The 24,226-nt window shown below is 34.1% G+C and overlaps 1 protein-coding gene across 5 annotated transcripts in view; it reads left to right on the top strand.

Annotated features, from left to right (window-relative positions):
- The window catches only part of RASAL2 (RAS protein activator like 2), a 387,616-nt gene that overhangs the window by 112,416 nt on the left and 250,974 nt on the right, over positions 1–24,226 (top strand). For 2 of the 5 annotated variants that reach the window (XM_060034500.1, XM_060034509.1), the window contains exon 1: positions 16,157–17,116. The exons of the other annotated variants lie outside the window; for them this stretch is intronic. In XM_060034500.1, the coding sequence (XP_059890483.1) occupies positions 16,519–17,116 (598 nt within the window). In that variant the 5' untranslated portion in view covers positions 16,157–16,518. Of the gene's footprint in view, positions 1–16,156; positions 17,117–24,226 lie in introns of those variants that run through there. 5 annotated transcript variants of the gene reach the window in all.

The raw sequence follows: 24,226 nt of genomic DNA on the forward strand, positions 1-24,226 counted from the left end.
TACATGTATCTATTTTTTTTCAAATTCTTTTCCCATTTATATAATATTCCCAGATTATTAAGCAGAGTTCCCTGTGCTGCACAGTAGGTCCTTGTTGGTTATTTATTTTAAACATAGTAGTGTATATTAAGTGAAGTAAGTCAGAGAGTGAAAGACAGATATCATATGATACCACTAATATGCGGTATCGGAAAAAAATGATACAAATGAACTTATTTACAAAAGAGAAAGAGACTCACAGACTTAGAGAATGAACTTATGGTTACCAGGGGCGAAGGGTGGGGGGAATGGATAGATTGGAAGTTAGGGAACAATTAAAGTCTTAATGAGGTTGCATAATACAGTTGCCCATTTTTCTATGTACAAGTGTTTCAACTGTTTTGTTTGTGTATTTTTAGTGGTAAAAATTGAGGCAGGAGTAATATGACTTTTACTTTTGACCCTAAGATTCTTGGGCAATTTTATAAACCACATGAAGGCTAATTTTTTAAAAATTGCTTTTTTTCTATAGCATCCTGTTTTTCTTTAATGAAGGCAAATATCTGCATGAATCATTCTGAGAGCAGTAATAAGAGGGCTTATTATTTATCTTAAAGCTCAAAGTTAGGGCTTCCCTGGTGGCGCAGTGGTTGAGAGTCCGCCTGCCGATACAGGGGACACAGGTTTGTGCCCTGGTCTGGGAAGACCCCACATGCTGCAGAGCGGCTGGGCCCATGAGCCATGGCCGCTGAGCCTGCGCGTCCAGAGCCTGTGCTCCGCAATGGGAGAGGCCGCAACAGTGAGAGGCCTGCGAACCGCCAAAAAAAAAAAAAACTCAAAGTTACATTTCCTGGATTTTAAAAAAATATTATTTGTTTGACATTTTCAAACTTCCTAAAGCTGTGGATTGATATCTTTCATCAAATACGGAAAATCCTTAGTCATTACCTTTCAAACAATACCTGTCTTCATTCATTCTTCTTTTGGGGGCTCCAATTTAACGTGTTAAACATTCTCCTTGTAACTTCTAGGTCTCTTTACTCCTATATTTTTACTCCTGAATACTTTCTATATTTTTATGTTTTTCATGTTTTTGTATTTCCATGCTTTCTTCTGGATAGTTTCCCCTGACCTAATTCTCTCTTCAGCAGTATCTAGTAGTTTTTCTGAGATCTAGGACTTCTATTTAGTTCTTTTTCTGATCTACTATGACATTTTTATAATTTGCAATGTTTTGCTAAATCTCAAAGCTTGGATTTTATTGTCCTGTATATTGTAGGCATGTAATTATATAGACTTGGTTTTGCAATTCAAGTCCATACCTCTATTAATGACTCTGTTAGATATGTATGTTTTTATTACCTGTTGGTTTTACTTGTTTGTGCTCATGATTTATTGCCTTCTCATGTGCATTGTTATCTTTTATTTTGTGCTGAGCATTATATAGCATTAGAGTCCTTTATCTACAGAAATCCAGAAAGCTCTGCAACTAAATTTGTTTCATAACTGATTTATTGTCCAAACCTGCTGTGAAGTGACACAAAGCTATTTAATCTTATCCAACTTAGTGTAAATGTTTGTACTTTTTGTGTCAGATTGATAACAGGGTGATGCCCCATACCCTACTGATGTAACAATACATGGTATATGTACCATATTATCTTTCTAAAATGTGAAATCTTCCAAATTCTCAAACACATTTAGCCTGAAAGTTTAGATAAACAATAGTGGACCTATTTGAAAATTTATTTCTAGAAATAATTTGAGACTTGGGATAATGTTATATTTCTCTCAGTAAGATTTTTATTATTTCCTGCCAAACACCAAAGGTTCTAACAAACTGGAATAATCATATCCAATTTCAATTCTTGAGTTTTTTTTTTTTTTTTTTTTTTTGCAGTACGCAAGCCTCTCACTGCTTTGGCTTCTCCTGTTGCGGAGCACAGGCTCCGGACGCACAGCCTTAGCGGCCATGGCTCACAGGCCCAGCCACTCCGCGGCATGTGGGATCTTCCTGGACCAGGGCACGAACCCATGTCCCTTGCATTGCCAGGCGGACTCTCAACCACTGCGCCACCAGGAAAGCCCCCAATTCTTGAGATTTTTGATGAGCTAACCTAAAAGAGTAAAAGCCAAGCTCTTTACAAATCTGGTTTACTTGTAATTCACTTTAGTCCTAGGGTGACTCTTTGGAGTCCCAGTCCAAAGTGGGCTAAAGAGAAGGAGATTAGTAACCTGGGTTTCCAACCCTGTCTTTCCCTGGTCTCTGACTTTTTATCTCTTTAGACCCTTTGCCTATTAACAACATAGCTCAGTTTCTCAGGACCTCTTTTTGGTAGCAAAGGCTTTCAAGTAGGAACTGCTTCCAGTGCCAGGCTTACTCCTCTGGATTGTTGTCTCATTCAGGTACTTCCTCACCATGGTTAGTTGTTTTATAATATGAAATCTTTGGTAGGTCTTGGAACCAGGAATGGGATCATTAACCCAATTGTCTCAGTTCAGGTTCTCATTATTTTACTTCCAGTTATATTCTAGCTGGTCTCTCTCCATTGAGCCATATCCCTTGCCATCTAACTTCCTGACCATTATTACCAGAAGTAGCTTTCTAAAAAAACCCAAACACAATCACATTACTAGCTCACTTAAACTTTTTTAGTAGCTCTCATTATTTATAAGATGAAGAAAAAAAGTGTCTCACTAGTCCTCCCTTGGCCTACCTCTACAGTAGTGTTGTCTCCCATTGCCTTTCTCTTTGTACTCTGTATGCTAATCTTTGCCTGAAATATTTTATGTCTTTGTATCTTTGCCTGTACTTTTCTCTTTGCTAGGAGTGCCTTTCTTCTACCCTCAAACACTGTCCCCTTGACCTGAAGAACTTCTCATCCTTTAAAACCTGGGAAAATTGTTGTTTTTTTTTCTGTAGAACTTTCTTCATGTATTCTCTTATCACCTCATTTTCCACAGAGTAGACTGTGGTTTCCATTTTGTCCCTATTATATTCCATATGTAGTTAATACTTTTGGACTAACCAACCTATCTTAGCAGTTATTAGTGTCCATGTCTGTTTCTCCTTACTAGACTCTAAGGTCATTGAGGGGATATAGAATGCATTGTAACTTATGCCCATTCCTTAGCCTAACTCTGAGAATACAATATGTGCCTTAAAAATGTCTGCTGAAGTAATTGAATGAATGTTTTGACCTGAGCAGTATTGTAAAATCTTTCTCACTTGGTATTCATAATGAACTATAAAATGAAGAAGTACATTATATAGTTTCTAGAGTTTTATCTTGTAGAATTCTAGTATCCTATTACATGTTGAGATGATCTACAGTTTGGAAAAGGATGTCTAAAAGTCCCTGTAAAATTTTGGAGGTCACCAAAAACTGGCAGAGTACATGTTCAACTAGTTCAGTTCATCATAAGGTAGTAGGCATTCAGAAAGTGTTTGTCGAATGAGTGAATTACAAAAGAACTCACCCAACAAATAATATGGTGAACCATATAATAAGTTGAAATAACTAAACAAATATAAAAATAGCATTTTCAGATTGCTGTCTGTATGGTTCTTTTATGTGAATTCTATGACCTACTAAATGGCTCATGCCAATTAGCCCATATAGGAACTGGTACTAGGATATGGCAGCAGTATAAGAAATAATCCCAAGTAGGGCATTTGAAGAACTGCATATCTTTTTGTGTGTGTGTGTGTGTGTGTGTGGTTTGGTAATTTTTAGATTTATTTTATTTTTTTTTAACTTTTTATTTTCTATTGGAGTATAGCCGATTAATGATGTTGTGATAGTTTCAGGTGCACAGCAAAGCAACTCAGCCAATGTATACATTCTCCCCCAAACTCCCCAAGAACTGCATATCCTTGTTGGTTGCTAATAGCCTGAGGGAAAGGATGACTAGGAGAAATAAAGATATTTAACATTATTACTCACATGCTTGAGGTCTGTATGGCTGCCATTAAGAGGTGATGGCCCATCACACTTACAGGTAAGATACAGTTTGAGTGATGTAGCTTGAGTTTTTGTTTTTTTGTTTTGTCTTGTTTTTTAAGTATGAAACATACCATGAAAGAATAGGAATAAAAAAAATGGGAAAGCGTTGATTTTTAGCTGACAGAAAAAAATGTTGACAATAACTATATAATTGTAATTTAAAAAGCTTAGGAAATTGAGATTTTATTTAAGTGTAGGAATTATGTTGATATTTATATTGACAAACAGTTGTAGAACATTGCTACTAGTTGTGAACTATACTACTTAAGAGTGATGTGGTAAATTTCTGGATGTAAATCCTAGGAGAATTATAGTAATAATACAGACCTATGTAAAAGAGAAGCCTGAGGAATTATCTCATGTAGAGCATCAAATAGGTGTTGGCTTTTATGAAATGCATGAGATTTTATAAAATTCCTGTATGAACTAAATGAGAAAATGAGATCAGACTTGGAAAGTGACCATCTAGCTAGGCTTCTCATTTTTGATGGAATTTTCATTATTTTGATCCAGAGTATCAGCTCCTTTGTTCTCGTTCCAGAATGTGGTTGGTTCACTGAAGATAAAGGCAGAGTCTGATGAAGAGGAGCTTGGGCTTCTTTCCATTACCCAGACTATATCTCAATAGAATTTACTGAGTATATGGTTGTCATCACTAATTCCTTATTTGCCTAATGATGTCGCTGTACTTTCAAACACAGATGCAAAGTACGGGAGGAATCTTTTACTTTCAGTTGATTAATGGGCCTTTGAGATCAAGGAATTTCAGCTCCATTAATACAGGGATACCCTGACAATCCTGTATTTCCAGGGACCAAATACTTCAGGTTTTCCAACTCCTGTCAGAACAGTACAACTTGGTGGAGGCTCTCCCTAGTGCTAGGATTGGCCTAGCTCAAGGTTACCTTTCTTCTTGGAATTAGACCTCTTTGAAAGGTAGTCTCTCCTACTTTATCTACTGTCTTTATCATTTTTTTTTTGAGTCATGCTGAGGGTGATATGTCTGACTTAGACTGTTATATAAACCTTTAAATAGCATAGTTTTGAAATATTTGAGTTTCACTTTTGCAATAAGAATTATATTTAGACATAATCACTTTGGATTTAATTTCCTCTTCTTTTTCTGGTATCCTAGGTGGAAGCTTAGGTTACTGATTTTAGATCTTTCTTCTTTACTAATATATGCATTCAGTTTCCCTCTAGGTACTTCTTTGTTACATCCTACAAATTTTGATGTCTTATTTTCATTTCCATTTAGTTCAAAATTTAAAAAAAAAAATTCTCTTGAGATTTCTTCTTTGAGTATTGTTTAATCTCCACATATTTTCAAAATTTCCAGCTATCTCTCTGTTACTGATTTCCAGTTTATTCTTCATGGGTCTGGGAGCATACATTGTATGATTTCTAGTTTTTCAAATTTGTCAAGGTATGTTTTATGGCTCAGACTGTGATCCATCTTTTTGAATGCTGCATGTGAGTTTGAAAAGAATGTGTATTCCATTGTTGGATGAAGTAATCTATAGGTATTAATTATACCTGGTTGATTGATGGTGCTGTTGAGTTCAGCTGTGTCTTACTGATTTTCTGCCTACTGGATCTGTCCATTTCTCATAGAAGGGTGGTTGAAATCTCCAGCTATAATGGAGATTCATCTATTTCTCCTTGCAGATTTTACCTCATGCAGTTTGACACTCTGCTGTTAGATGCATATATATTAAGGATTCTTATATTTTCCTAGGGAATTGACTCTTATCATTACATAAGCCTTTATCTATCCTTGATTCTTCTCCTTGCTCTGGATTCTGCTCTGTTTGAAATTACTGTAGCTACTTTAGCTTTCTTTTGATTAGCATGTTATATGTTACATGTGTTAGCATACTACATCTTTTTCAATCCCTTTATTTTTAATATATTTGTGTCTTTATATTTAAAGCAGGTTTCTTGTAGACAACATATAGTTGGGCCTTGTGTTTTGATCGCCACTGACAATCTCTATTTTTTTTTTTTGTTTTTTTTTGTTTGCGGTACGTGGGCCTCTCAGTGCTGTGGCCTCTCCCGTTGCGGAGCACAGGCTCTGGACGCGCAGGTTCAGCGGCCATGGCTCACAGGCCTAGCCGCTCCGCGGCATGTGGGATCTTCCCGGACCAGGGCATGAACCCGTGTCCCCTGCATCGGCAGGTGTACTCTCAACCACTGCGCCACCAGGAGAGCCCTCTGTCTTTTAATTGGTGTACTATTTAGACCATTTATGTTTAAAGGGATTTTTGATATAGTTGGGTCAATATCTATTATATTTGTTACTGTTTTCTAATTGTTGCTCTTGTTCTTTGTTTCTGTATTTGTCTTCCACTTTTTTTGCCTTTTGTGATTTTAATTGATTATTTTATATCATTCTATTTTTTTTCTTTCTTACTTTTTAAAAAAAGTTTTTAAGTGTTTGCCCTAGAATTTGCAATATATATTTACAGTTAATCCAAGTCCACTTTCAAATGATACTATATTGTTTCCCAGGTAATGCAAGTACCTTATAATAATAAAATATTCCTAATTCCTTCCTTTGGCATCCCCAATTTTGGTGCTTAGCTAAGTCTACCTTAGTACAAGCTGCTTGGTTATTTATCAGATGTACAATGCCGATATTTATTTCAGATTATCAGAATGTTGTTCATTTTCCAAGTATATGTTCATTAAGAATGTATATAACTTGTTGAGTGCTTGTAGTTATTTTTTTTATGCTTTTTAAAGATTTTTTGCAAACAGTGATGCCAAAATTTTTCTTAAAAATAATTTTTAAGAAAACCTAGAAAAGCCAGATAATGGTTTCTGCATCAACTAAATTGACATTTCTGGAAAAAAATTTCTTAACAATTAAAACAATATTTCCTGCCTCCCTTTTGCCCTCTTCTCATTTCACAGAATTCTTTTATTTTTCCTGTTTCAGGGAAAACAACTCCCTGGAGTATATCTGACTATCTTCTTTCCCCTGTCCCCCTCCCCCATCGTGTATTTTAATGTGATCTTCCTGGTATCAGAGAAAATGTTAAACTCAAATAGGTGATCACTGACCCTTCTTACTACTAGTCTGAAGTTAGGTGCTTTTAGTTTAGATCTTTCTCAGATTTTATTAATGAATTCAACAAATATTTATTGAGTGCCTATCATATGTCAAGCATCGAGAACTCTGTGGACAGTAAAACAGACATGGAAATGATAGTTTTGTGGGTAAAACAGTCATTGATTAATAATCTCACAAGGAAATATCCAAATATATCTATAACTGTAATAGGGAGATACATGGGACTGTAAATGCCTATAAAAGGAGATTTGACCTAGTCAGGGAGGTCAGGAAAGGCCTCCCTCAGGAAGTGGTAACACTTGAACTGAAATGTGAATTATGAGTAGGCAATAATGAGGAGAGAAAGATCCTTCCGTGTAGAGGGAGCAGTGTGGGCAAGAGCCCTATGGCGGGGAAGGAGAGTAGCTGGTATGAAGGACCAAAAGGTTTCAAGGGAGGCTGAAGGGGTGGGATAGGTAGGGACCAGCCTTTGTTGAGGAATTTTGGTTTGTTTTGTGTTGTTTTCATAAGAGTATTGGGAAGCAATTGAAAGGTTTTAAACAGTATGCAGTAAATTTGTATTCTGAAAAGATTATTCTGACTATAGTGGGAATGATGGTTTGCAAGGGGCTGTAGTAGATGTAGGTAGACTAATTTAGGAGGCTGTTATAATCTAGGTGAGAAATGATAGTAGGTTGATTTAGAGGAAATGGTGAGAAGTAGATAGATTAAATAATACTTAGGAGGGAAAATCAGTGAGTCTTATGGAATTGATATTAAATGGTAAGAGAGGGAGAGGACTAAGGTTTGGGGTCTGTACAGTGGAGTGGATGCGGTGCTTTTTATTAGAATAAGCAACACTGGAATGAGACCAGATTTTAAAGGAAAGATCACAGGTTAAGTGTTATACATTTTCAATTTGAGAGGCCACAAATTGTCAAATTGAATATATGAGTATGTTGCTCAAAGGAGACAAGGTCTGAACTGGAGGTATAAGTTGCTGTGGTAACTGTGAATGATGATGTGCATGGTGAGAATATGGAGAAGGGGGTGCCTAGGACCCAATTTGAAGAACTAACATTTAGAGACTAGATAGAGAAGAATGCACCTCAAAGGAGACAGAAAAGGTGTGACCAGAGAGTTCAGAGGAAAAGCAGAAGTTTTTTTTTTTTTTAAAAAAGACTTTAATAATGGCATAAGGAGTCATCTATGTTTTTGGTTTCATTTTACAGTGTTTTCTTATTAAAAAATTATTATCGATTCCAGAAGTTGTCTGTTAAAAATAATCTTTATTTAGTGCTTTTAGACATATCTTTGTCTCTTAAATGAAAAGCAGTTGTGTACGTGTCAGGTGTGTCTTTGAGTTCTACTACTTAGAAGGGAGGTAGTTTTTGCCACAGGAAGTGTTTCATCGGGAAGCAGATGTGCTCCAGTGATAGGAGATGGGAAGGGGATGTTTTGTTATTAATTACTTAGCTTTGTATAAACAAAGACTTTGTATTTTTAAAAGATGTCTTCTTCTGGTTTATAGAAATTAATCCTATTTTTAAAGTTTTTCATGAGTTGATCTAAGAGGTATGTACTCTCTTTTCTGATAACAGAACTCCAGAACTCTTTGTTAATTGTAACATGTGTTATGTCTTCTATTATAAAAGAGCATGTGGGATTTATAGTATAGAATTTCATTATAGAAAAGGTGTGTCTTAAGAAAGGAAGTGGTGGCAGACTAGTATTTGTAAACTGAGAAAGCTCAAGTTTTGCCTTTTCATCTCCACTTGCTTCCCTTAGTTGAAATAAATTTTAAAAAGCCATTTTAATGAGAAACTGATATCCTATTTTAACCTTTAAAAAAGAAAGAATTTTAGCATTTAAACGAAATAACACTATAATGTCTGGCCTTAATGTCACAATTATGCTCTGTAAGCCTAAATTTCTCAGCTACGTTCTGTGGATCGTAATTTGGAAAATGCTAATTTAAAGAGGTTTTGGAATCCTGAACTGGGAATTAGGATACACCTGTGTTCTTCCTTTTGTTTGTTTGTTTTGTTTTTTGCTGTTAACTAAGTAGTCATGGACAAGTTCTTTTCTCTGGTCTTGTTTGCTTATATGAAAGAGTTGGTTAAGTTAATCTGTGATGACTTGTTTAGTTTTCTATTCTCTAATTCTGATTCTGTGGGTTAACATTAAGGCTTCCTTTTTCACTCTGGGTAGATTTAAAAATATATTTATTTAGGGACTTCCCTGGTGGTCCAGTGTTAAGACTCCATGCTTCCAATGCAGGGGGCGTGGGTTCGATCCCTGGTCAGGGAACTAAGATCCCACATGCTGTGTGGTGTGGCCAAAATAATAATAATAATTTAAATTTTCTGCATTCAAAAGGAATAAAAATACCCACTTGTAAAATTTCATATATTACAGAAATTAATAATATAAAAAAAATCTCCTGTAGTAACAAAAATAACAACAGATTTTATTATTGTTAAAAAAGAAAATATTTAAAAGAAATAGCAACAGATTTTTCTCTCCGTGCATATTCCACCATGTACGTACTGATGTATTAATGATAATCTTCAGTAAAAGTGGGATCATGATCTACTTTTTTATAGTATATATTGCTTTTCTACCTTATCTCTTAGACCTCTTACCACATAAATTTCTGTTTAAGTTTTTTCTTACTATTATGACTATAGTATATACTTAACAATTAAAAAATAAAACTTTAAGGATCTAAGGTGATTTCTCAGTTGTACTCCTCACAGGCATCACTCTTTAAAAATGTGTGTCTTTGTAGCTTACCCTAATATATGTGTTTGTTTTTACATAGTTCTGTACTGTGATTTATTTGTCACTCTCCTATAGATGGTCATTTACATCTTCCTCCCTTGCTTCCTTCCATTAAAAAAATGCTGCAGTTCATAAAGTGCAGAAGATTGTTCAGTTTTTAATTGTGCTTTATTTATATGTTGTAGATAGTCTTTGCTGTCTCCAAGGAAGAGGTTTGGATTACTGTATATTTGATTCTCAGTACACTACCATGAGCTAAGTCTCTATGTGATGTATATGCTCTCACAGAATATTTCAGGCAAATGTTCTCACTTTACCCTCAATCCCAATACAATTTTTTTATTTTGGTGAACTTGACTGAATCTTATGGGAGCCTTGAGAATTCCATTAGTCCTTTTATTTAAAAATCTGTCTGTAGTTTTTTATTCACAATTTGGCCCATGAATCAGCATAGGTATCACCTAGGAACTGGGTAGAAATGTAGAATCTCAGGCCCTCTCCCACATGTACTAAAGCAAAATCTACATTTTAATTCAATTTTGTGGTGATTCATCTACATGTTACAACGTGAGAAGCACCAATTTAGAAGCAGATCTGTTACATTACCTTTTTATGCTTGGTCCTCTATGCCCACATCATGAGTTTGATCCTTTGGTTCTTATTGTTCTGATATAGAGAGGAGGAAGAAAAGAAAAAAATGAAAAGTTTAAACTAAAGAGTGGAATTTACTAAGGATAAGAGCTATTTCCCCTCTGCTTTTATTGTGCCTTTCAATGGTAAGGTCTCCTGTTGATTTTTACCTGTTTTTTTACCATACCAGTTATATGGAAAAGAGAAAATATAGTTCTACTATCATGCTTGGTTTTGTTTTTGTTTTTGGTGTTTTAAAAATAAAATTATTTTTTTATTATTATTTTTATTACATGTTTTATTACATGTTTTTAAAAAATTCTTTAAATTAAATTTTATTTTATATCACGCTTATTTTGAAAATGAGGATTTGTACCATATGATTGATAGTAGGGAACAATTTGAGCATTACATGAATTTTGTGTTTGCTTATGTGCCATTTGTTTGAGAAACGTTAGCTGAATACAGAAAACTGTATCCAAGTAAAGCATCGTGTTGTAGCAAATACTGAAAGGCATACATCTCGACCAACTACTGGCTGCCTCAGTTCCCCATACTTGTTATGAGCCACATCCATCCACTTAAGTGTTATAGCTGTCCTTCAGGTTTCAGATAACCCTCCTTCCATCACTTCACAAAAACACAAAAGCTACAACCCTTCTGATGCCCACTGCAAACTTCAGGGTTTTTTCAAAGTAGCGTGCTATATTTATTTTGGCATTTAGGTGTTTCTTAACTAACCTGTGTAAAATGGTCTACAGTTTTTATTAGCTTCTTATCTTTTTTTATGTGTCATTGTTTCTGAACGTTGCTTCCCAACCCCACTTCCTCATAAGTCTTGAAGTTTTATTATGCAATTTTGTATAGTGTGATGATTTTTAGAAATGCATGTCACATTATAGCAGAATTGAGTATAACAATAGAATCTCAAGATTAAGAGAATCTCAAAAGAAATTGTTTCCATCCCTTATGCCTTAGACATGGTTCAAAATTCCCTTACAAATCACTTCCCTAACATTCTGTAGACCCCCCTTCCTAATGTCAGTCTTTCCTAGTCAACTGGCAGTTCCAAGAGGGCAGGGACAGTGTTCTATTCTTTTTTGTTCTTCTAGTATTTTTTTTTTAATAAATTTATTTATTTTTGGCTGCGTTGGATCTTCGTTGCTGCACGCAGGCTTTCTCTAGTTGTGGCAAATGGGGACTACTCTTCATTGCGGTGCACTGGCTTCTCAGTGTGGTGGCTTCTCGTTGCAGAACACAGGCTCTAGGCGCGTGGGCTTCAGGAGTTGCGGCTCACGGGCTCTAGAGCGCAGGCTTAGTAGTTGTGGTGCACAGGCTTAGTTGCTCCGCGACATGTGGGATCTTCCCCGACCAGGGATCGAACCCGTGTCCCCTGCATTGGCAGCGAATTCTCAACCACTGCGCCACGAGGGAAGCCCCTCTAGTCTTAATACAGTGCCTGATACATGGCAGGTACTCAATAACAATTTAAAATATGGCTCTATGTGAATATAAGTACTTGTATATTTATTTAGAGAATTCAGATGTTTCTTTTGACTTAGCAACAGAGTGGTTCTTAAAGCTGTGCTTTAAATATTACAGATTTCTATTAAGAAAATTAATAATAATTAGTTGATACTTGAGATGGCAGTAATGTTCTTGTTATGACACTTCAATCAGCAGCCAATTTTTATATTAGGATTCATAATGAATGTGGTAGTTCAGTGGCACTAGTGTCATTGTTTCTAATTTTAAAAATTATAAAACCTGTGAATATTTTCTTAAAAATTATGAATTCATTATATATATTTAATAAAATTCAGAAAATGAAGTGTCAAGTTGTCTTATATTCAGATGAAAGATAAAACTTGGAGAAATAACTAACATAAATGATGTTAGGCTTTCATAATGATAGAAGATAATTTGAAGCATTTGCCAAATCCACCTTTAGCCAACTGTGAGAGAGGTGAATCTCTTCATTTCTTTGATTATTCCTACTTTGAGACTGTCACTTCTTCAATCTATAGTTCTTTTGCTTTCTGATTTCGCTTGAATGTTTTTCTGTGCTGTTTATTATTTTCCATTTCCATATTCCTTAAATAGGGAAGTTTATGGTTAGAAGAATTGTAGTAGTTCCTTAGAAACTATGGCAGTTATTTTTATGTTACCTATTTAGTGTGTAAAAGTATTTTCTCATTTAACATTGAGTCTCTGAATTTTACAATGTTGGTTATGGGGCTCAAGTTCTACTCCTGTGGTGCAACTTTTCTCAAAATTGTAGTTTTAATTTAATTTTTCACTGAGGTATTTTAATAGGGTGATCTTGATTAAGTTCCCTCTCATGAAACCTGTGAAACTAGATACTTTGTTATATGTATTACTCAAAAGATACTCTGAAATAGTATTAATAATATTACATGTAATATTAATAATATTACATTATTAATAATAAAAATATCTTACAGACCCAAAGGAAGTAGTTTGAAATTTAAAAAAATTTTGCTTGTGTAATGTCTTATTTTGATGAAATTTCAAACCTATAGAAAATTTGCAGGCATACAAGAAACTCCCATATACCGTTTACCTAGATTCAATAATTGTGTACAGTTTGCCCCATTTCTTTGGTCATATTTTATCTACCTTTACATGCATAGTTTTTTCCTTGAGTCATTTGAGAGTAAATTGGAAACATCATGACTCTAGATCCCTAAATACTTCAGTGTGAATTTCCTAAGAATTAGAACATTTTCTTTCATAATCAAAATCAGGAAGCTTAATGTTGGTATGGTTCTATTATCTAATCCATACTCCATATTAAAATATTGTCAATTGTCCCAGTAATGTTCTTTATAGCTTCTCCCCCCCCACTTTAGGATCAAATCCAAAATTATGCATTATTTTTAATTGTTTCTCCTTAGTCTCCTTTGATTTACAACAGTTCTATTGCCTTTCTCTGATTTTCTTGACCTTGACATTTTTGAAGCAAAGGATACAGTTATTTTGTAGATCTTCTTTAATTCAAGGTTATCTGATGCTACTTGTGATTAAATTTAGGTTATGCAATTTTTTTTTTTTTTTGGCAGGAAAAAATCACAAGCTATTCTTTCACAGTTCATCATATCAGGAGTTGCATAATATTGGTTTGTTCCAGTATTGGTACGTCTGTCTGTCTGTCTGTATGTATTCATTCATCCATTCATTCATCCTCTTCAATGTATTTACTCCTTTCCTCAAGCCTAAAATACACAGAAAGTGCTTTCAAAATTGCTAACCCATTACACTGGATAAGTAAACTTACTAACTAGAGTACAGTATTTACAGTTTTTTAAGGTAAAATTTAATTAAGGAAAAATGCATAAATCTTAAGGGAACAGTTGGATGAATTTGACAAATAAACACACCCATACTCACATGTACATCAAGACTTAGAAAGTTTCCATCACCCCAGAAAGCTTCCTGGTGTCCTTTTCTTGTTAGTAATGCCTCTACCCCTGACAACTGCATTCCTGATTTTTTCCCCCATTGTAGATTAGTTTAGCCTGTTTTAAAACTCTGTCGAAATGGAATCATATGGTATGTGCTCTTTTGTGTCTAGTTTCTTTTGTTGGCATAATATCTGTGGTATTCATTCACATTGTTTTGTTATTAGTAGTTTATTCTTTTTATAGCTGAGTTGTATACCGTTGTATGAAAACATCACAATTTGTTTATCCATTCTACTGTGATGGATATTTGGGTGGTTTTCAGTTTATGGGTATCATAAATAAAGCTGCTGTGAAGATTGAAGTACAAGTTTGTGTATTTTCATTTTTCTTAAGTGCCTGTGAGTGGAACTGATGTGCATTGGGTAGATGTGTGTTTATCTTTGTAAAAAAATTTTGTCACGTTTGTTCCATAGCAATTGTATCATTTCATACTAATTTTATTACTAATTATGAGATTTCTGGTTGCTCCACATCCTCACCAACGTCTGGTGTTATTAGCCCTTTAAGTGTTAGCCATTTTGGTGAATGTGAGTGATATCTCATTATGGCTTTAATTTGCATTTCTCTAAATCCTAATGAGGTTGAGTACGTTTTCCATATGCTTATTGACCATTCATATAGCTTTCTTTATGAAGGATTTGTTCAGCTCTGTCTGCCTACTTTTAAAAATTGGGTTTTCATTTTATTAATAAGTTGTAGGAGTTCTTTATATCTTGTGGTACAAATTGTGAGATGTTTGTATTGTGTATATTTTCTCCCATTTTGTAGGTTGCTTGTTGATTTCTTAATATGTCTTATTAGACATATTAAGGTTTTGATTTTTATGAATTCATATTTATTAATGTTTTCCTATCATTGTTATTACGTTTTGTACTCTAAGAAATCTTTGCTTACCTTCAGTTCACAAAAATATTCTCTTGTGATTTCTTTTACAAGCTTTATCATTTTATATTTTACATTTAGGTTTATTTTCCATCACAGATTAGTTTTTGTGGATTGTGTGATGTGCCACAAATAGAGATTAGAATTTAATGTTTATTGTTTTTCTCTTTATGCGGATTGACATTTCTAAGTATTTTTTTAAAACAAGGGAAAATTTTACAATTGTAATACACTCTAGTTTGATATATTATGCTTTTGGGAAAGCCAAGTTCTTCAAAACTTCTTTAATATAGAAATGTGTAAATTTATAGACTATATAAACAAATGAAGATGAGATTATTGCTTTATGATAATGGAAATAACGAGAACATTTTAATATGTTTCAAAGAATAGGTATGTTACCAACTTTACTATTTGGCAGTAATAAGAAAGAGACGTAGTGTAAGAACTGTTTTTCATTGTATATATTCTACAAATAAATGGATGGTTTTTTAGTTTTCCACATGAAATCATCATTTTTTTATACAACTTGCGAAGTGATTTGATTGCCGTGTTATATCTCTTTTATTGGTGGTCTAAAGTCTGTCAGGCTTTCCATTCGAAACCCCTATTTTCAGGAGTTTATGAGCAGACAGTTGAAAAAAAATTAACCAGCCAAAAACTTGGCATTCATTATCTTGGTTCAATATAAGGTACTTGCTTTAACAAAATTTTAGGTAGTCAGCTCTTTTTTTTTTAACTTGTAAATAGCACAAAGAGGAATAAAGGAATTTATTTGGTTAAGTAGATAGGGAATATTTTTCCAGACAACTTATCCCAATTACATTTTCAAAGCAAACTTTTCCCTTCTAGAAATCATTTAAGTATGTACTTTCCTGTGTTCCAGTTTCCACAAGATGTTGCCTCAAGACTTTCCTTTTCCTTTGCTATAGTTCATAGCAAATATCCTCTATCCCTTTTTTTAAATCCATTTGTGCTTTTAAAATTCTCCCTAGTATGTTTACATTAAAAATAGCTTTATATTTTGACATTCTTTTGTCCATTTTTCCTCATCTTTGCAAATGCGTACTTGCACAAAACAGTATATGACTTTACCTATTAGTTTAAAAACAGTATTAACTTTGAGAGAAGTTGTGGTGTAAATAACAAGGATTTTCTTGAAATGCAAACTTTAAAAACTATTCTGAAGAGCTGTCACTTAGAGAGCAGGCTTTTAGGCAGATTTTTTTCTTCTTCTTCCGGAAAGTGTGGATGTCAGCTTGAGTACTTTCACAATCTGTTTTTAACCCAGTGTCATTCACATAGTGAACACTTAACTGCTATTGGTCCATAAAGGTGTTTGTGGCTTTTTTATCGCTTTCATTTCACTTCTCATTTTTTAAAAACACCATTTCCTGAAAACTCAGTGCAGAAATATAACGTACTGCAGGAAGCGAGATGATCTTCTTTTGCTGTATTATGAAGATAATTTGCTTCAGACAGGAGGTTTTTGGGTGCTTGCTGAAATTTCGGAGATCTGGGAAAATGGGGTAATAACATGACACCAGCTCTTAAGCAGCAACATCTGCTGTGGTTCAAAGCCGCACAAAGAAAGCTGCTTAAGCAGTTGAATGTTTTGGACTGCACGGACAAGTGTGGTTCAACTGCAAAGACTGCAGAGCAGTGGAAATTTAAAGTTTCGAGAAGTTGTTAAAAAATGGAGTCATGGAAGATGAGCATCTTTAGGAGACAAACATCACCGTGTCCTCCGAGCTATCGAAGATCTTTGTCAGAACCTGATTATGCACATTCAGAGATAGGAACAAGCGTAAAGAGTTATCCATGGTGTGGTCCAATGAAAAGCAAGAGGAAGAAAAATGAACAGGCTGTTTCCAATCTAGGAAAGCCACTGGGTGCTTATCAGTGGCAAACACATCCCAGCTTTAGGTGGAAAGGGGACAAAAGGGAGCAATTGCAAAATAATAAAGGAGGCTTGGATGAACCACAACAAGAGGTCCTGCCAAAGATGGTTGGGGATAATGTTTCTTCCTCTGCTAATGAGGTCCTTGGAACATCAGTGGAGAAGCAGAACCTGGTCAACACTCGGTCACTTCGGGTTCCATTCAGCAGATCTCTTTCAGAGCCAGAGCACCGCTGCAGTATCAGATTTGTTAGACGGTGGCCGACTTCAGTGGGGTCAATGGAGTCTGAGCAGCAGGGATATTTCATCCGTGGCATTTTCTCTACTCTTTCCAGTGGCTTCTCCAGGATGCTGAGTCTAAAAGGAGAATCAACCAATGAGCCAGTAAGAGAAGGTATATTGTGATGAATAAGGGGAAAGTGGGAGGGCTCAGATTTAATGACTGTTGGAATTTTAATATTTGTGTTTTATAATAAACCATTCTGTTTGCTCATTATAAACTAATTTACTTAATTAGTACAGTTTTTAGAAAGTAATAAACACTGTTTTAGAGACTCAATGAATGATAGTAATTAATAGTAAAAAATGGATTTAGAAGAAATTTTTTATTACATTATACTCTTGAACTCTGTTTTGGGGCCTGTGTAAAACTATTTGTTTTGTTTTGTCTTTTACCCTTTTTCATCCCGTTGATCTACTTTTGTACATTAAATGCAATTTAGAGGGAGAAATTATCAAATCATCTTCTCCTGACAAAGTTGAGAATTAAAAGGCAGAATTTCTACTATTATCTCTTCATAAAAATTGACAAATGTTATTAGAGAGAACTATTTAGAGCTGAAGTGTATTGATAGCTTTTAATAAGTGGGGCTTTTGATTTGCTCATGTCATAGTAATACACAATTTGAATGTGGAAGCAGAAGATGCAAATCTTGAATATTTCTTTAGATGACAAAATAGAAATTCGTGTTTGATGCGTTTCAGATAAGAGTCTTCAACATTTAAAAAAACTCATTTAGGACTTGTTTAAATTTTAAAAAGTTTTATATTGAGATAGCATTTTAAACTACAAAAAGAACTTAAATTTTTATCTGATTGCCTTGGAAATGATTGACCTTATCTGATGAAGTATTCCAATTATGAGTTAGGACCTATGTTTGTTTTTTGTTTTTGAAAACCTTAACACTGAAACTTTTGAAAACCTTAACACTGAAACTTTACCTTATCTTTGTTATGAGATTGACCACATCAGCAGAAGTTTAAACTCTTTCTAAAACTGTGGGAATTGTTGAATAATTTTCTTATTGGAGTACAATTTAATTTCTTTAAAAATAATATAAGTGAAAAATTGAGTAATTTTTCAAATATATTTGTGCCAGAAATTCAGTATTTCTCCTAAACCTTGTCCTCCCTTAGATTTCCCTTTGCCTGATGAGTTTTAATTATACTATTAAGTAAATATGTTTTCTTCTTACCCTTGACTTATAGATAATTACCAAAAGAATAAAGTCTTTCTTGAAGTGCCTCTATTAACATTCCGCTAAAATTTTTGAAAGGCTAGGTTGTTGCATTTCCTTGGATACTAGTATGTCTATTTCCTTTCCAGGTGATTATAGGATGATCTAAGTAAAGGAGCATCAAAGGAAATAAAGAGTTTAAAAGAAATTCTTAGAATCAGTGCCTCTCAGTGGTTAACATGTATACATTTGACTAAAGAAATCTATAGGTTTTTGAGGTTTTTTTGGTATTTGTATTTACAAACATTTTTGGACTTTCGTAGTTAACTTTCAGTTTTTAGCAACTATGCCAACCTATTGGTAGCCCACTTATGTGTGAGGTGCTCTGAGAATGTGTCCCTGCTTCTTACACATTTATGGTCTACTTAAAGTGATATAAAATATTCTATATTTATTACTTCATAATATCTTATACATTCTAATCATATAATAATTATGCAAATGGAGGCTTAAACAGAGTTTAAGGTGCTATTGTAAGGGATTTCGGGTCCAGGAAGTAAAGAACAGTACATAGTGTTCCTACCAGTCAGATCAGCAGTTTTTATTTAGCAGTAACTATGATATCTCCTAAGTGCTTCACTAATGGAGAGTCAAGCTCTTAAGGCAGAAATATACTGTTTAATACAAAGACTGGAGCTAGTTCTTGTGTAGAGATTTCCTTTTCTCTTTGGGCGGTAGCTTCTACCCAGCCTAGCGTCTACGTAAGTGGTTTTCTAACTTTCTGCAGTTGTGAACCTTTCTTCATTTCTCATTCCCCACAGGGGAAAGAATACATTGATCCAGGAGACCTGAATTCTACTTCCATCTATGCCAATTCTCATTTTTGAAATTTAATCTCTGAATTTCTGTTTACACTTTTATGGGGTAGTAATTTCTTTCTTACAAAGTGATAAATGAAATTTGGAAACACTATGTAAATTATAGTTTATGTAGCATTTATTCACAAATGCTGTGTGAGTAGAACGTGTTCTTATTAGAGTTGCTATTATAGTATTATGGCAAGGTGTGAAATTATTAAAATATAGATGTCTTTAAGAGAATCAATATATTATAAAATTTGAAACCCACTAGTGTTTGTTACTTTTCTTGTTTGATAGGAATTGCAGCATATGAGGGGCATTAAATAATATAGTATGTATTTAAAACATTTAAAATAGTGTTTGGCACATAGCGGTTGTTCAGTATATATATATATATATATATATATATATTTTATTTTTTTAATGTGTTTTCAGTCAAAATGTTTTTTTCCATTTTTTTGAAGTATAGTTGATTTACAGTGTTCAGTATATATTTGATATTGTTTCTATTAAGAAAGTGAACTTATAGGGATATAGTTTTAAAAAAATAGGAAAGAGAAAGAGGATACCTGATCATTGAATTTGTTATAATTACCAAACGTAAATAAATTGTAATGTGCTAGTCTTAAATTCTGTGAATCTGAATCTGTTCTGAGCATGTGTATGTCTGAGTATATATAAGTAACAATTCTTTGTGTCGTAGCTGAATACAGTTAATCTCATGCTTAAAGCAATGAAATATACCATACTCAGGATTACTAACCAATTGAAGAGGTAAAAGCTCAGAGGTTTCACTACTGTACTATGTTTAACCCTCCAGCTATACAGTATGTATTCCTTCAGCTGCTACAATATAAAAAATAAAACTTGTGCTTCTTATAGCTAAAAGTAATTCCAACTGCTTTGGGCCCATGTCTAATGGTGTCTCCATGCTTGCAATAGTGGAAATAAATTGAAACACCCAATAAAAGAGGATTAACTAAACAGATTATGACATATAAAATCAACAGAATACCATATAGTCTACATAACTGTCACTTATTAGCTGTGTGAAACTCAGAAGAAACTATAAAATATAAATATACATGGGATGTAAACTATATATATCCCATGTGTATAACACTTAAAAGGAGGATTACTGGGAAGCAATTTTATTCCTAAATTATTTTTCTTCCTCTGTCAGTAGGTATAGATAGGACTGAAAGCTTAAATAAAAAAAGTAGGAAAAGAAATTAAATATACCTTATGTAGTTCTCCTTTCTGGTTACAGTTAATATGTTGTCTTTATCTATAATGTCATAGTAATAACAATATCCTCTCTCCCCGTGTTACATTTTTAAAGACCTCCTAACTTAGGAATTAGAAGGCTTTACTTTTTTCTTCAAGATAATTTTCTTTTAATAGTCTCATTCAAATTTAATCAACTTATTAATAAAAAATCTAATTCAAAAGGGCCTTACACATTAAATCAACAGACACTGCTCTTGGTACTGGGAACACAGCACATTATTTAATTAAGTAACTGGTGACTTCCTCACTTATTCTAGGGAGTCAGTACCTAAATTAGAAAAAAAAATAGAGTACTCAGTTCATAAGATGTACATATAATACCTCAGATCTTGTCTGTCTATTTGCTTTATATCGTAATGAATTAAAAGAGACCTCTTTGCAAAATGCAGAGAAATATGTTCCTTTCCTGCCATTTCTCCTAAGAATCATTGCATTTCAGTATGCATAACCCCTACCCAGCTAGCAGTTTGTCACTCATCTGTTGCTTTTAAGCTGTCTTGCAGCTGTCAGTCCCACGTTTTGTCACTTATGATATTTATGATGTCTATTGTTAAGCAACTTTGAAGTTAATAAATATATTTTTAAAAACTTAGGCAATGAACTTTAATAATTTATGCTATTTACATGTAACTTTATTGTATTTAAAATTATCCAACATATCAGTATAATTCTTCTGTTTTTAAATAAATGTATTCTGGGTGTATTAGTCTGCAAGAGCTTCTATAACAAAATACCACAGACTAGGTGGCTTAAAAAAACAAATGTATTTTCTCACAGTTCTGGAGGCTAGGAGTCTAAGATCAAGGTGTGGTTGGGCTGCTTTCTCCTGAGGCTTCCTCAGCTTGTAGACTGGGCTATCTTCTTGTATTATCACTTGGCCTTTACTCTGTGCACAGGCAACTCTATTGTCTCTGTCTCTTCTTAAAGGGACACCAGTCCTATTAGATTAGGGCCCCACCCTTATGACCTCATTTAACCTTAATGACTTCCTTAAAGGCCCACAGTCACACTGGGGCCTAGGGCTTCAACATACGAACTTCAGGGTCACACAGTTCAGTCCATAACATCAGGGAACAAAGGTCTCATCAATTATGAGGTCATTAATGCAATATACTAGCATAAATTTTTAAATGTTATATGACATAGTCATATATATGCTCAAACTTAAAATAATTTGTTATGAAGTTAAGTAGCTTTAGAGAAAAATAGGCTATGTCACTTTAAATTTGTCTTATTTTTCTCATTGTATATGTATATTTTTAAAATGGTTATAAACAGTGTAAGTTGTATTCCTTTTTTTCATTTAAGACTATTTCATATACATTCCCGTCTATTGACCAATAATAATGTTGAGGATGTGGGATACTCTGCTAATCTCTTACATTGAAATGTTGAAGTAGGCTCTGTTGGACACTTCAGTTGTTTATAGTTTTTTTCCATTACAGTTTCTCCTTATGGATATGTGCCCCACCCCCCTTTCCCCGATTTGGCTTATTTCTTTGGGGGTATACTAGGAATGATTATACTGCAGAATATGACTATCTCGTAGCTCATTATATATTATAAGATTTTCCACTAGAAAGATATAACACATTAATAATGCCCATAACAATTTATGAGTACAATTTCCCCCCATGACTTTACCAAATCTGGGCTTAAGCATTGCTTTATTATAGTTCTGTGATTTGTGTTTTACTCATAGCATAGAATGAGGAAAAAGAAAAGATCTTTAGAGTTGGATGAGTAGGTTCAGGTTTTTGCCCATGCGGTTGTCTAGTTTTATATGACTGAGAAAGTTTCACATAACCTTTCTGAGCCTCCATTTTCTCATCAGTAAAGTGTGGAATGGTGATAACATCTTGTAGGGTTATTATAAATAGTAACTGAAACAAGATATCTAGCTCTTATTAGGTACTTAGTTAATAACATTTTTATGATTATTAGTTTAATAGGTATATAATATTACTATTGTATTTTTATTTTATTAGTGAAGTGGTATATTTTTCTGTAAAATAGTTTATATTTGTAATATAATATTTGAGTATTTTTCACATAGACCCTCTTGTTTCTTTTGACTATCAAGTGGAATCTGAGTATATGTAGCAATATTTCATTTATTTTCAGTTACTCTACATTGTAGCTTTTAAAATCATTTACATTTATCCCAGATATTTCTGTTTTCACACAAAATTTGTGCAGTTTAAAAGACTTATTCAAACCTTAAAGCATGTTTGTGATCCTTCTTCATTTCTTGACTATTTAGAAAATTTATCTTAACAGTTAGTACAAATATATCCTTATAGTTAATTATTTTAAAAATTTGTTTTGCTAATGCTTAATTATATTCTATTTGGGATTGATTTAGTTGTATGAAGTGAGGTATAGAGATAATAAGCAAATTATTTGTAACTTAAAACCTTTGTAACAAATTATTTCTTTCTACATGATTTCAGTATGTGTTTAAAATATTCTTTTTTATTAAAAATTAAAAAAAACTGAAGTATAGTTTTTTGGTGTTTTTTTTGCTGCGTTGGGTCTTTGTTGCTGTGTGCAGGCTTTCTCTAGTTGCGGTGAGTGGGGACTACTCTTCATTGCGGTGCACGGGCTTCTCATTGCGGTGGCTTCTCTTGTTGTGGAGCACAGGCTCTAGGCACACAGGCTTCAGTAGTTGCAGCATGCAGGCTCAGTAGTTGTGGCACGCGGGCCCTAGAGCGTGCGGGCTTCAGTAGTTGTGGCTTGCGGGCTCTAGAGTGCAGGCTCAGTAGTTGTGGTGCACAGGCTTAGTTGCTCCGCAGCATGTGGGATCTTCCTGGACCAGGGATCAAACCCATGTCCCCTGCATTGGCAGGTGGATTCTTAATCAGTGCGCCACCAGGAAAGTCCCTAAATTGAAGTATAGTTGATTTACAATGTTAGTTTCTGGTATAAAACAAAGTGATTCACTTTTATATATATATATTGCTTCCATGTCTTGGCTATTGTAAATAGTGCTGCTGTGAACATTGGGGTGCATGTATCTTTTTGAAATAGAGTTTTCATCTTTTCTGGACATATGCCCAGGAGTGAGATTGCAGGGTCATATGGTAACTCTATTTTTAGTTTTTTAAGGAAACTCAATACTGTTTTCCATAGTGACTGAACCAATTTACATTCCCACCAACAGTGTAGCAGGGTTCCCTTTTCTCCACACCCTCTCCAGCATTTGTTATTTGTAGACTTTTTAATGATGGCCATTCTGAGCAGTGTGAGGTGATACCTCATTGTAGTTTTGATTTGCATTTCTCTAATAATGATGTTGAGCATCTTTTCATTTGCCTATTGACCATCTGTGTATCTTCTTTGGAGAAATGTCTACTTAGGTCTTTTACCCATTCTTTGATTGGGTTGCTTGGTTTTTTGTTATTGAGTTGTATGAGCTGTTTGTATAGTTTGGAAATTAAGTCCTTGTTGGTTGCATTGTTTGCAAATATTTTCTCCCAGTCCATAGGTTGTCTTTTCATTTTGTTTATGATTTCCTTTGCTGTGCAAAAGCTTATAAGTTTGATTAGATCCCATTTGTTTATTTTTGCTTTTATTTCTATTGCCTTGGGAGACTGACCTAGGAAAACACTGTTATGATTTATGTCAGAAAATGTTTTGCCTATGTTCTCTAGTAGGAGTTTTATGGTGTCATGTCTTATATTTAAGTCTTTAAGCCATTTTGAGTTTATTTTTGTGTATGGTGTGAGGGAGTGTTTTAACTTCATTGATTTACATTTACATTACACCACTTGCTGAACTGACTTTCTTTCCTCCGTTATATATCCTTGCCTCTTTTGTCAAAGATTAATTGCCCATAGGTGTCTGGGTTTATTTCTAGGCTCTCTATTCTGTTCCTTTAATTCATATGTCTGTTTT

The sequence above is a fragment of the Delphinus delphis genome, chromosome 1 (assembly GCF_949987515.2).
Source record: "Delphinus delphis chromosome 1, mDelDel1.2, whole genome shotgun sequence".
NCBI classification, from domain to species: domain Eukaryota; kingdom Metazoa; phylum Chordata; class Mammalia; order Artiodactyla; family Delphinidae; genus Delphinus; species Delphinus delphis.